The 13,528-nt window shown below is 41.2% G+C and overlaps 1 protein-coding gene across 1 annotated transcript; it reads right to left on the bottom strand.

Moving 5' to 3' along the window:
• Positions 1-4,432: 4,432 nt before the first annotated feature.
• Positions 4,433-10,220, bottom strand: LOC102851823 (PC-esterase domain-containing protein 1B-like). The gene is made up of 3 exons (XM_006888229.1): positions 10,068-10,220; positions 9,370-9,920; positions 4,433-4,514 (listed from the first exon to the last, which is right to left on the bottom strand). The coding sequence occupies exons 1-3, from the start codon at positions 10,218-10,220 to the stop codon at positions 4,433-4,435; spliced, it is 786 nt and encodes a 261-aa protein (XP_006888291.1).
• Positions 10,221-13,528: the final 3,308 nt, after the last annotated feature.

Below are 13,528 nucleotides of genomic sequence, written 5' to 3' on the forward strand. Positions count from 1 at the left end.
GAAACTTTTATTAACAACAATGTGATTTTATAGTATGTATGTAAGAATGTACATAGATTCAGATACAGAGAGATCAATATATATATCCCCAAACTAAAAAACAACTCGTTGCTATCAAGTCAGGACTGACAGCTCACCCTCAGTGGGGGTTGTTTTGCTGTTATTAGTTGTTGTTACAACTCATAGCAACCTTATGAAGAACAGATCTGAACCTTGCCCTGTTCGTCACATTCTCCAGCCTACTGTTACAGTCATTGTTAAGTGTCTTCCTCTCTTTCTCTGACCCTCCACCTTTCCCAGTATAATTTCTTTTTTCCAAGGACTGGCCCTTCCTGTCATGTCCAAAGTACGTGAGACGATGTTTCACTATCCTTTACTCTAAGGAGTATACTGGAGTGGGTTCTCAGAAACTTCCCATCTTTCTCCCCAGAAGCAGCCGGTACATTTGAACTGCTTGCATTGGGTTCATGGTGTAACTCCTTACCCACTAAGCCACCACAGCTCTTCATTTTTTTTTTTTTAAAAAGGAACTACATATATAAAATTTTACCCCAAAACCTCCCTTTTCATTTAACTCAACTATATTATCTGGCATTCTCTAGGATATTGTTGTTGAGTCAAATACAACTCATAGCAGTCCTATGAACAATAGACATGAACCCTTATCCTATCCTGTGCCATCCTTATCATCTCTGTTACACTTTTACTATTTTACACTGTTACTATTTTAACAGTCACTGTGTCAATCCATCTTACTGAAGGTCTGTCTTCCTCTCTTTGGCTGACATCTCCATCTTTTCAAGCATGATGTCTCTTTCCAAGGAATGTTACTGTTGTGTACCACTGAGTCAGGACTAACCCATAACTAACCCTCCAGTGGGTTTTCAGAGGCAATTAATCAAGAGAGGAGATCGCCCATCCTTGTCCTGTGGAGCATCTGGTGGTCTAGAACCACATGTCTTAGGGATTGCAGCACACCTTCTTGCCACTAGGCCACCAGAGCTCCCTATTACAAAGAACAGTATTTCCCAAATGTTTTTAAAAGATGCTAAGTATGAAACTAACATGAAGATGGGGGTTGGGTGGGGAGTGGAGGAGGGAAGAACTTGTTTAGCATTTCTCAAGCCAAAAGAACTGAGAAACAAATACAAGCCTTGACTTACGGTACTGAGAGATGCTAGGGGCAAAATCATGGAATGATCCAGGAGGCATTGAAAGAAGATGGAGGGAATGAATACACAGAATCACTGTACCAAAAAAGTATTGGCTGACACGGAAATATTTCAGGAAATACCATATGATTAAGAGCCAATTCTAAGTTAAGAAGAAATTCAAACTGCAATGAAGGTATTGGGGAGAAAAATAAGGCCCCAGGAATCCATGGGACGTCAATTGACATGTTTCAAATGACAGATGCAGCCCTGGATGCCCTCACTAGTCTATGCTAGGAAATTTGGAGGTTAGCTGTCTGGCTGACTGATTGGAAGAGATCCATATTTGTTCCCATTCCCAAGAAAGGTAATCAAACAGAATGTGGAAATTCTTGAACAATATCATTAACATCGCATTCAAGAGAAATACTGCTCATTCAAACATATCTAGAATGGACAGGTAAATTACCAGAGTTTGAGCTGGATTCAGAAGAGGTTGTGGCACCAGGAGATTATTATCAACGTCAGATAGATCGTGACTAAGGGCAGAGAATACCAGAATATATATTTGTGCTTCATTGACTATGCAAAGTCATTTGTCTGCGTGGATCATAACAAGTTATGGGTAATATGGAGATGAATGAGAATTCCAGAAAATGTAACCATGCTCATGCAAAACATATACCGAGATCAAGAAGTTGTGCAAATACAGTAAGGTTTAAAATTAAGGAAGGTGTGTGTCAAGTTTTAATCCTTTCCCCACACATATTTAAACTGTATGAGAAGTTGGACTCTATTAAGAGGAACATAGCATCAAGTTTGGAGGAAGACTCATCAATAATAACCTTCGGTATACAGATGATACAACCTTGCTTGCTGAAAGTGAGGAGGACATGAAACACTGCAGAAGATCAAACACTACAACTTTCAATGTGGATTGCATCTCATTGTCCAGAAAACAAAAATTCTTACCAATGCACCCTTAGGCAATTCATCACGATAGATGGAGAAAAAAATGAAACTGTTAAGCATTTCCTCTTACTTGAATCCACAATAAATATACTTGGTACCAGCAGTCAGGAGACCAGGAGAGGTACTGCACTGGGAAAGTGTGCAGTCAAGGGCCACTCCAAATTACTGAGGAGCAATGATGTTAGTTTAAGAACTAAGGTGCACTGGATTCAGACCATGATCTTTTCCATCACTTGCTTTGCATCTGAGATGCTGAACAATGAATAAGGTGACAGGAGAAAAACAGATGTCTTGGGTTGTGTGGTATTGGAAGGAAGAGAATATGAAATATCCCATAGACTCCCAATAGAACAGACATAACTTGGATAAGGTGAAACCAGATTTCTCCTTTGAAGCAAGGATGGTAAAAATTTGTCCTGCATGCTTTGGGCATGTTGCTAAAAGAGACGTTTCTTAGAAAGGGGCATCATGCTTGGAGAAGTGGAGGGACAACAGAAGAGAGGAAGACCCTCAACCACATGGGTTGACACAGTGACTCCAACAATGGGCTCGAGTGTGTCAGAAATAGCACAGGATAGGACCTGGTTCAGATCTATTTTCATAGGGTTGCTGAGACTTGTACTCAACTTGGCAGACCTAATAATAACATATAAAAATGATTCTGCAGCTAAAAAAAATCTATGAAATGTGAGTTTCCAGTATTTTGATGACGATGATGATGATGATGATGATGTTCATCATCATCATCATCATAATTTTTATGGGTTTCTAGTATTTAAAGATGTTTATTACAGGGTAGGTAGGATGAATCTTTTTGCAATCCTGAATGCAGACTGAGTAAGGATTAAGGTTCAAAATATGTTTTCAGATATGTTTCTTTAATGTATAATATCTTGAGAGAAACTCAATCAATAAATTAAGCATGCAGGAAAAAGGACATGCTTAGAAGTAGGGAAAAAGTATAAAAACCAAGAGAATGAGAATGCTGTTTCTAGTATTTACAAAAACAAACATACAATAGTTTGAAAAGACAAATTTACCTTTTGTCTGATATAAATCATAATAATGCACATTGTCAAATCAAATTACAGAATTCATGAACACAAAGCTGTTACAAGGGAGCTCTGGTGGCCTAGTGGCAAGAAGTTGCACTGTAATCAGTCCCAGAGGTACACAGTTCGAGTCCACCAGATGCTCTGCTGGGAACGTAGGGGCAATCTCCTCCTGTACCAGATCAGATTTGACAGTATACCCACAAAAAAAAATTTATAAAAAAATAAATAAAATTTTATAAAGCTGTTACAGAGACAAAGCTGCTACTTTCCCCAACTCCAGAATTCAACATGAATGTTGTCTCCTGAAATTATGCAATGTGGCGTTCCAACAAAGAAACAAGAGCTCTGTTACTGACTTGTAGAAAGGACTGGTATGGAAAGATTAAAGAACAAATGCTGCTTTGCTTGTCCTTATAAAAAGGAAATATATTTATAACTTTAAAATTTTAGTCTTAAAAAATACCATAAATAATTCTTAGTCTTGTGAGAAGCATGGGATACTCAGATATTATTGGTTTATCAAGAGTTTTACTCTTTTCTATTTTTTCCCCCAGAAAATAGAGAAGAGTTAATTAAGTATGAGTAGCTTTGAGAGGTGCCATTTCTTAATGCTGGAGAAGCGGCCTGATGAACCCTGCATTCGAAATCTTAACAATAAGCAATGAAATTTTACTTTTTTTACCAGACTGATTGCATTCTTGGGTTTCGTGATTTAGGGAACAAAATGACAATAGCAGAAATGGACACAGAAAAACAACAATACAATAACTCCAGATTAGACGATAACAGCCAGGAAATACATGAAATCAAAGGCAAGCACATGCTGCTGAGGTCTTACCGCAGCAGATGATTATGTCTCTGGCTTGGATAATAGAGATGGGAGCAGGGGAGAGAGAGTGAAGAGGAGGAGTGAGGAATAGCTACTCAAGTTAGTTTAGGGAAAGTTACGAGGGTTCTATAAAGAGTTCCTCAATCAAAGCAATTTTGATGCTGTTCAATTTTAAACACAAGTTAGATTTTTCACTGAGACCGCAACGTGAATCTTTCTGATATATTAGAGCCCCTTATTTGTCAAGCTCTGTGATAGGCACTAGGAATTCAACAGTGAATAAGCTGCACTGTTTTCACACTCTATTTAAGGAGGCGGACACCTATTGGCATCATTACCAAGTAGCCTAAGTAATGGAAAGGAAATAAAGAATGCTTCAATAAATTCTAACAATCCTTTTAGATCGAATGGTCATGGAAGGTTTCTCAAGAGGTGACGTGGAAGGTGAGAATGGAAGTGTTAGATATATAAGAACCAGGGGGTAGGAAGCGAACACATTCCAGGCAACTGGAACAATGAGACTAATGACTTAAGATACAAAGAGTGGAATTTTGTATGGCTGAAAGCATATGAACAATAAAGAAATTCCAGAAGATATAACATGTAGCAACAGACAGAAGCTTGATGACGTGAGATAGTGAAAGACATAGTTAAGAACTGAGTCAATGGTAGTGGTCTGGTTGGGTTACTTTTAAAAGTTTCTAAGCAGAGGGAAAACTACTCTGATTGCTGATATTGAACAAAAATAATCCATTGAAAAGGAGTAAAAGAATCAAAGAACCCATTTTTTTTTCATGCTGATCTTTGGGCCAGAGGTCTGACAGCTGAGCTCCTACCACAGTCATGTTGTTGTTGTTGTTAGATGCTGTGGAATTAGTTGTCTCTGACTCAGCACGACCTGTTTAGAACAGAAATTGCCCAATCCTGTGCCATCTTTGCAGTTTCTGATGTACACTGGTGCAGTCACTGCATCTATCTATGTCATTGAGGGTCTTTCTCTCCTCTGTTGATTCAACTTTTCGAGTAAGTCATATGTCATCAGTCATAGCTCTAGTGTACAGCATACATTTTTTAGAGTACATAATTGAATTCATAACACATATTCAGTGTGAGAGATTGAATAATTACCTTCAAAGTATCTAAGCCCTTATTCCAGAACTTGTAAATGTTACCTCATATGGAAAAAGAAACTTTGCAGATGTGAGTATGGTTCTTGAGATGGAGAGATTATCCTGTATTATCTATATGAGCCCTAAATGTAATCATAAATTGTCTTTATCTGACAACAAAAGAAGAACACAGAGTATGAATATAGTGTGGCAAGATGCCATACCGCTTTGAAGATGGAGGAAAGGGTCAAGGACCAGAGTGCAGCTCTAAAGGCCTCTTTGCCAGCAAGTCAATTTCATCTCATAGGTTACAGTGCCTTACGGTTGTTATGTGCCATCAAGTCACCTGCAACTCATAGCGACTCTCTGCAAAACAGTTCTGAACCTTGCCCTATCCTAAGCCAATCTCATCCTCACCATTTCTCCAGTCACTAAATCAATCCATCTCATCCTGGGTCCTCCTTCCAAGCATGATGTTCTCCAAGGACTGGCCCCTTCTGGCCACTTGCAAGAAGTATTTGAGATGGAGCTTCAAAATCCTTGCCTCACCCTAAGACAGACTTGTTTGTTCTTTTGGTAGTCTACTATATATATCTAACACTCTTCTCCAGCTTCTCCAGCACCACAATTAAAAAAGCATAGCTTCTTCTATCATCCTTAGTTATTGTCCAGCTATCTGATGTATAGCAAGTAACTGTGAAGACCATGGCCTGGATCAGGCATACCTTAGTCTCCAGACTGACATCATTGCTTTTCAGTACTCTAGAGAAGTCCCTGACAGCAGACTTTCCCAATGCAATTCATCTTTTGATTTCCTGAATGCTGGTGTCAAGAGTTTTTATTCTGGAGCCACAAGAAGTTGTTAAAAACCTCAATCTCGTTTGTCTATCATGAAGCTGCCAATTGGCCCAGTGGTGAGAATCTGTTTTCTTGATGTTGAACTTCAATCCATATTGAAGACTACAGTTCTTGACCTTCTATAGTAAACACCTCATGTCCTCCTCATTTCAGCTAGCAAGGTTGTGTCACCTACAGTTTTGCTGAGTTGTAGTTAACCTGACAGCACATAACAACATTTCTATAATGTCAGACTAAAGTGTGCATGATCTAGGCCATGATCTTCTCAATTTCTTGCTATGCATCTGAGACCTGGACAACAAATAAAGATGACAAAAGAATCAATTCTTTTGTGCTGTGGTGCTAGAGAAGAGCACTGAACATACACCATTGACTGTGTATTCATTGAGTGAACAAACAGAATCATGGAGAAAGTGAAACGAAGGTGTTTGTTGGAGGCAAAAGTGATAAACTCCCTCTCATATACTTTGGGAATGCTGACAGCAGGAATCGTCCTTTGAGAAGGACATCATGCTTGGAAGGGTAGGTCAGCTCAGGATAGGAAAGGATAGGACAGGATGGATTAATATAGTGACAGTGGCAATAGGGTCAGGCATGTGAAAGATTGGCTCGGGATAAAACAAGGTTCAGGGCCATTGTTCAGAGGGTTGCTATGAGTTGTAATTGACTCAACGGCACAAAACAACATTTACTAGGCTGACTCATTAAAGAGAAATATAAACCAGATGATCAGTGTTATTTGTTTTTACATGGAAAAAGCAAAACTAAGTGTATCAGTTTACTTACATCAAGTGAATGCTGCTCAGTGTTGCTTGGGAGACACTGTATCTGTATAGAGGAAACTGGATCATCTTGACAGTTAATATATAAAAATCTCACATACATTAGTACACTAATCACCTTCATTGGATCAGATTATCTCCATTAACCAGGCAGGTTGCTTCTCTACTGATAGCAAATAGAAAATTTTCACTTTTGGACATCGAGTCCTGAAAGGTTATTAATCGTGCTGTTTCAACAATATCCTTCACAATGCTATTTTTATTAGATGTCAATTTACATAATCTTGTTGGAGAGTTGGCTGTAGTCCCAGCAGGAACACATTTTTAAATTACCTTCTCTTAATTCAAGTATCAGATAATGTACTCCCAACTGAGACATGAAGATAGGGACAATAGTCTTCTTCATCAGGAACTTTATTTGGTCCATTATGATATGCTCTGTATTTCTTATGCAGATAATGGACCTCATCCAATTTCATCCCTTTTTATTGTGATTTGAAAGTTTAAAAGAACTGGTTTTTCATTCAAGAATTCATCTACATGTCATCACTTTGATGTCCCCCATTGCATAGCACTCTTCCCACTTTCTCCCTGTACTTCTCATTCATCCTTTCCTGCTTTCTGACCAACCATTATCCCTGGGTAAATGCAGCCCTATTGATCTTGTATAGTTGATTGTTCTAAGTGTATTTCTCCCTGGTGGCATCAATCATCTTACTGTTATGCACCATTGAGTTGGAAGTGACTCATAGTTCTTAAATGACAGATGTCCTTTCTTCCATTGGCACAACTGGGAGATTTTTTAACTATGTGCCTTTATCAGTGCCAACCCGTTACCGCTAAGCCACCAGAATTCCTCCCTGATGTCTTACAGAACTATTATTTGATTGATAATTGAGTTCAGAGACTTCAGTTTCAATCTTAAGAGTATCTGAAGGCAATTTCAGCAGTTCTAAAGCTAATGAAATAAATCCACACAAGGAGTTTCAGTACCAATTCAGGGCTGGTTCAAATCCACCAGCCTATCATTTATTCTTAGATGTATCCATTTGTTTGCACACATATGGGTAACTTTTTGTTTATTGAGCCACGGGAATTATTTACCATTATTAAGATACTCAATGTCTTGGTTAGATATTGCTGATGTAATTCCGTCCAGTGGTTTTATGGTATAAACTGAAAACCTGGTATAAAATTAGTAGTATAATCCAGTTAAGACTAATGGATGAAGTGATTTTTTTTTTTTGCAGTGATTTTTTTATATGACCTTGGGTTGAGGATGGGGAATCATTCACCTCTTCTAGCTCCTTTGTTTGTAAATGTTGGTTAAAATGTAGATCTCATTAGTCTTTCTAGTTTTAAAATTCAGCGAATGAGAAATTATAGAATATTAGCATTCTTTTGTTAATTTGCAGGGAGTCTGAGCTTTTTATTCTAAAGAATTATTTTATACAAATTGGACTTTGAATAGTTTATCAACCGTTGTGCATCATCAAATCCAAATTGACTCATAGCTGACTCTCCAGTTTCAGAGGCTATAAATCAGAGTTGGACACTGTCCACCTTTCTCCTTCAGAACAGACAGTGGATTTGAACAGAATACCTTTGGGATGGCAGTACAACTCCTTAACACTAGGCCAACCAGAGCATTCTAGTTTATCAACTCCATGCCCTTAACTGTTCATTCAGCAGATGCCATTGGTCTTAACAAGCTAATTATGAAATGGAAGAGCCATCCATTAGACACAAATACACAAAAACCCTGTACTTATTTTTGTAAACGTCTTTATTTCAATTTTAGCTTTCTGAAAAGGCAAAGAGAATGATGAATGGGGTAGCAAGAATAATACTTCTGTCACCCGGGAGTAGAAAAGAGCTGTTCTGGCTAACAAAAGAAGGTTAAACTGCCCTTCCTTAACTTAGAATGTTTTGTAGTTAGATGCCATCGAGTTAACTACAATTTCTATCAACCAGAGGAACAATATACTAGAACTGTGCCCCTCCTGTGCCATCCTCACATCACTGACATGCTCAAGTACCAAACAAAAAGATGTCCAAGCATGACAGAAGTCAGTCCATTTAGACCAAGCCAAAAGGAAAGGGAAGCCTGGCCGGCCATATTCCAGGATGGGGAAAGGTCCAAGTCAGTGTCTTGCGGAGTTGTTTCTGGACCTCGGTCTCTTTGAAGGTCTCAGTCTCTGTCTCCATTGTATATACGGGCCACGAGGTTCACAGCGCGAAAAGCCCCTGTGAACTACAGGGGCTCTCTGACGACAATAGGGTGTGCGGAAGAGGGGCAGAGGGGACTGGGGATTATACATCAAGTTTCCTTCCATGGAAAACTCTGTTTGGGGAGGTAAGGGGTCATCCAAATGGAAACAATCTGAGAATTGCTCTGAGGGGGGAGGCTGGGCTGAGCAAAAATAGGAATCCTGGGCATAGGGGGGGAACTGAGGCATTTCCCGGAGAAGAGGCATGGGACTTCGTCTTTGGAAGGGAAATGACACAGGTGCTGGCGCTTGGGGTGGGGTGGGGGGCCTTAACAAGAGCGAGGGTCTACAGCTGAGCAGAGGTACGGGTGGGGAGAGGGACGGAGGCTGGGCCTGTGGATACCTGCTAGCATGGGGCTGCCTCTCAGCAGCCTTGCCATTTCGCCCCCTTATGCGTTTATTCCACTGGTACCCGGGCCTTCGATTGGGCAGCTCCACTTCCCAGGCGTCAGCTACATGGGCGAGCAGGAGCTGGGAGAGGTGTCGGTGTGCAAATTCGTTCCAATGCACCCCGTCTATCTGCCGGAACTGCTGCGAGTGGCGGAAGTGGAAATGCAGGTCTAGGACATCAAAGCGGTGTCTATGTGCCGCGGTAAAGCTGTAGAAGTTGGCTTCCACCACGTCCTTGTGCAGGGAGGCTGTGCACAGGGGCTGGTCTCGAGGGAGGAAACTCCCAGTGATATGCTGGCCCAAGGGCATGGCCGTGTTCCACACCCGGAGGCATGACTCCGGGAGTGTCTCATCCAGGCGCTGGAACAGGCTTTCCAGGTTCTGCCGGTAGCTCTTCCAGGGGTTCTTACCATATCTGGAGAGGTCCCACAGGCAGGAGTTCATGATGAGCACATCAGGGGTATAGCTGTCTGTCCGCAACTCTTCTAAGATGTCCTCCATGTAGTCAGAATACACCCGGGTGATGAAGTAGAAGCGCACCAGGTGGTGGCCGGAGCAGAACTGCCGGACCTCACGGTAGTGGGTACCATTGTTCATCTGGTTTTTCTGGCCCCCCACCAGCAGCTTGTCATGTTCAAAGCTCAGCTCTCCCTTTTCCTTGAGCTGATGGTAGGTGAGCAGAGAGTCCTTCTGCAGTAGAAGCACCAGGTCCTTGTACACAGTCCTCTGGATGGAATCCCCCAGTACGACCACGAACTTGTTGTGGAGCAGCTGCCGGACTTCGGAGGCGAACAGGTGGACCATAGTGCTGAGGGCTGGCGGCCTAGAACCTCCTTCGCACAGTTAGTGAGCAGATTACTATGGAGAGAAGAAAGGAGCGACTAGGAGGAGCCCCACACGAGTCCAGGGGAGAGCACAGGGAAGGGGCTGCAACCTGGGCCTTGGGACCTGGGACCTGAAGGACCAGGGCCTAAGAAGTCTCTGTAAGTGAGGGACGATGGTTAGAAGAGAGTCACAAAGCAGAGATGGGAAGAAGCCAGCTTTGGCTTAGCCTTCCGAGCTATCTGTGGCTGCTCCAGGAAGCCCAGGAACCACCTGACACAGAAAAGGGAAGGGGAGGGACGAGGAGGGGCGGAGTCCCCAGGTCAGAGGTGAAGTCAGGATGCAGCCCCCTCTCTGTTCTCTTCCCCAGGAACAGACCATCCCCCAACAGCCCTCCTCCACAGCCCACTGATCTAACAAGCTCCCCCGAAGGTTAGGCAGACTTTATGGCTCTTAGACAGTGAGGACTGTAAAGAAAGAACCTGGAGAATGTTGGTGATGTAATAAGTTGAAAAGGTCACATACCACGTTGTGTGCTGTATATTACAAAACAAATGATATAAAGTAGATATGCAAGCACTAGTGGCAAAATATGAAATAGTTATTAAAAGGATAATATTTGATTTTGAACCTTTCCCTCCTACCATACTTTTCTTCAAATTTTATATTGTTGTTGAGAAACATACAACCGAACAGTTGCTACACATTCATTCAGTGACATGGGTTACTTGCTTAAGAGTTTAAAGCAAATGGCGTTCTTTCATTATCTCTACTTTTTTTAAAAGAAACCTATTTTATGTAGTCCTTGGTTGCTTTTTGTAGGTTAAAAAAAAAAATTAATGGAGTGTAACCAGTAACAAAAAAAAATGAGTCTCGGTGCCAGACCAGCAAACATTAAAACAACAAACCAACCATTTCTTTAACAAGGAAGCAGCAGTGTCTTACCTGCACAACTGCAGAAGATCAAGCAGATAAAACTGGAAATAATTCAGATGGTTTCAGCTGGAATATTCTTGGCTTTCCATTGGATTAAAAGTTAAAAGCTATAAAACTTTATCCTCAAAACAAACAAAAACATTTCAGATTAGGTATTTTTTAGGCTGGCAATTGATACAAATACAAAACTAAAAGCATGAAGATGGGTTACATATCAAAGAGTTATTGTAAAAAAAACACTGGAAAATACTTATTTTCCCCTAAAGAATCTCCATTAAAATTGGCTAACAGAAAACAAAGTCTGAAAACAGGATATGGAAAAAAAATTAAAAAGAAAACAGGATATGGCTTATTGTGAAGCCACAAGATAAACAAAACAAATTTTAAGTCCTGGATCCCTTCTCAACCTCTCACCTCATTATCTCACTCATAGCTGACCTCTCAGCAGGTTTTCAGAGGCTGTTAATCATAGAGGAACTAGAATGCCCATCTTTCTCCTGCAGATCAGCTGGTAGATTCAGACCATCTGCCTTTGGGTTGGCAGAGCAACTTCTTACCACTAGACCACAAGAGCTCCTTTCTGGAACCTAGGCATGCTCATTTGTTGAGATTATTCACCTAGTGCACATTTATTCCTGCTGTGTTCTTCTAAGATGCTCTGGTGGCTTAGTTTGTAGGGAAATTTGCTGCTAACTCAAAAGCACCACAAATTACAGCCTTGGAAATCCAATGGAGGGTCAGCTCTGAATTGGTTTTGACTCACAATGAGTGAGTGACTGTATTCTCTACTGGAATTGACTGAAGGGTCTATCTGCATCCCCAGGAGTTCTGAGCAATACATGTTGTTGCTGTTAAGTGCCATCAAGTGGTAGGTGACTCATAGAGATGCTATGAACAAAAGACCTGAATATGGTCAGCGATCCTTAATGAGATTAAGATTGACACAGTGGCTACAACAATGATTTAAGCCATGTGGAGACTGAGAAGATGGCTCAGGCTCAGGCAAGGTTTCATTGGGGTTGTACATGGATGAAATAAAATAATATCTAACAAAATATTCCCAAGTTCACTGCCATCAAGTCAATTCTAACTCATAGTAACCCTCCAAGTCTGTACATCTTTACTGGAGATAATCGCCTTTCTCCCAACACTGTCTACCATAGATGACCATTATCACATTTGACACATCACTGTCACAGTGACTATGAGTTACCTCTACAGCAAAATGGCCAGACCAGTGCTATACCACCTCAAAGAATGTTTGACCAAAACCAATACATAGACATTTGTTTTCCAAGAGCTGACCTTGTTGTTGTTTTTGTTGTTATGTGCCCTCGAGTTGCCTAGGACTCGTAGAGACCCTATGTACAACAGCCCTAAACCCTGCTCTATTCTGTGCCATTCTTACTGCTTCTGACATACCTACCCCCATTACCCTAGTCCATCTCATTGAGGGTCTTCTGCTCCTCCTCTGTTCCTCCACACTCCCAAGCATGATGTCCCTCTCCTACTAGTCCCTCTTTGCAACATGTCCAAAGTATGTCAGACAGAGCTTCAGAATTCTTGCCTCTAAGGAACAGCCTGGTTTCATCCTTTCCAGGATGAACCTGTTTGTTCTCTTAGTAGTCCATGGTATTCAATACTCTTCTCCAGCACCACAGCTGAAAGGCATCAATTCTCCTATCATCCCTAGTCATTGTCCAGCTTTCTGATACATAGTAAGTGACTGCAAAGACCATGGTCTGTATCAGGTGCACCTTAATCTCCAGAGTGACATCATTGCTCTTCAGTACTTTGGAGAGGTCACTGATAGCAGAGTTTCCCAAGGCTATACATCTTTTAATTTCCTGGCTGATGATGCCAAGAGTGTTCATTGTGGAGCCAAGCAAACTAAAGCTGTTAACAATCTCAATCTCTTAACCATCCATCATGCTGCTGCCAATTGGCCCAGTGGTGAGAACCTTTATTTTCTTGATATTGAGCCTCAATCCATATTGAAGGCTGTAGTCCTTGACCTTCTGCAGCAAGCGTTTCAGGTCCTGCTCAGTTTCAACAAACAGGGTTGTGTCATCTCCATAACGCAGATTGTTGAGTCTTCTTTCAATCCTGATGCACATTTCTCCTCATAGAGCCCAGCCTCCTGGATAATCTGCTCTGCATATAAATTGAAAAGGTATGGAGACAGGACACATCCCTGGCACACACCCTTCCCTATTCTGAACCATGAATCATTCCCTTGCTCTGTTCTGATAACTGGCTTCTGGTCCAAATATAGGTTTCACATAAGCATGATCAAATGTTCTGGGATTACTATTCTTAGAGTTAGCCACAGTTTGTTGTGGTCCACAAAGTCA

The sequence above is a fragment of the Elephantulus edwardii genome, unplaced genomic scaffold, assembly GCF_000299155.1.
Source record: "Elephantulus edwardii isolate Elephantulus edwardi_28Jun2011 unplaced genomic scaffold, EleEdw1.0 scaffold00065, whole genome shotgun sequence".
Lineage (NCBI taxonomy): Eukaryota > Metazoa > Chordata > Mammalia > Macroscelidea > Macroscelididae > Elephantulus > Elephantulus edwardii.

Excerpts from the sequence above, each read along its gene's own strand:
- LOC102851823 (XM_006888229.1), bottom strand. The coding sequence starts at position 10,220 with ATGGTCCACCTGTTCGCCTCCGAAGTCCGGCAGCTGCTCCACAACAAG. Across the intron at positions 9,921-10,067 it reads ACCATCAGCTCAAGGAAAAG|TACATGGAGGACATCTTAGA; the intron begins GGAGAGCTGAGC and ends GTGTATTCTGAC. Across the intron at positions 4,515-9,369 it reads AGGCAGCCCCATGCTAGCAG|TTGCCTGGAATGTGTTCGCT; the intron begins GTATCCACAGGC and ends TCATTGTTCCAG.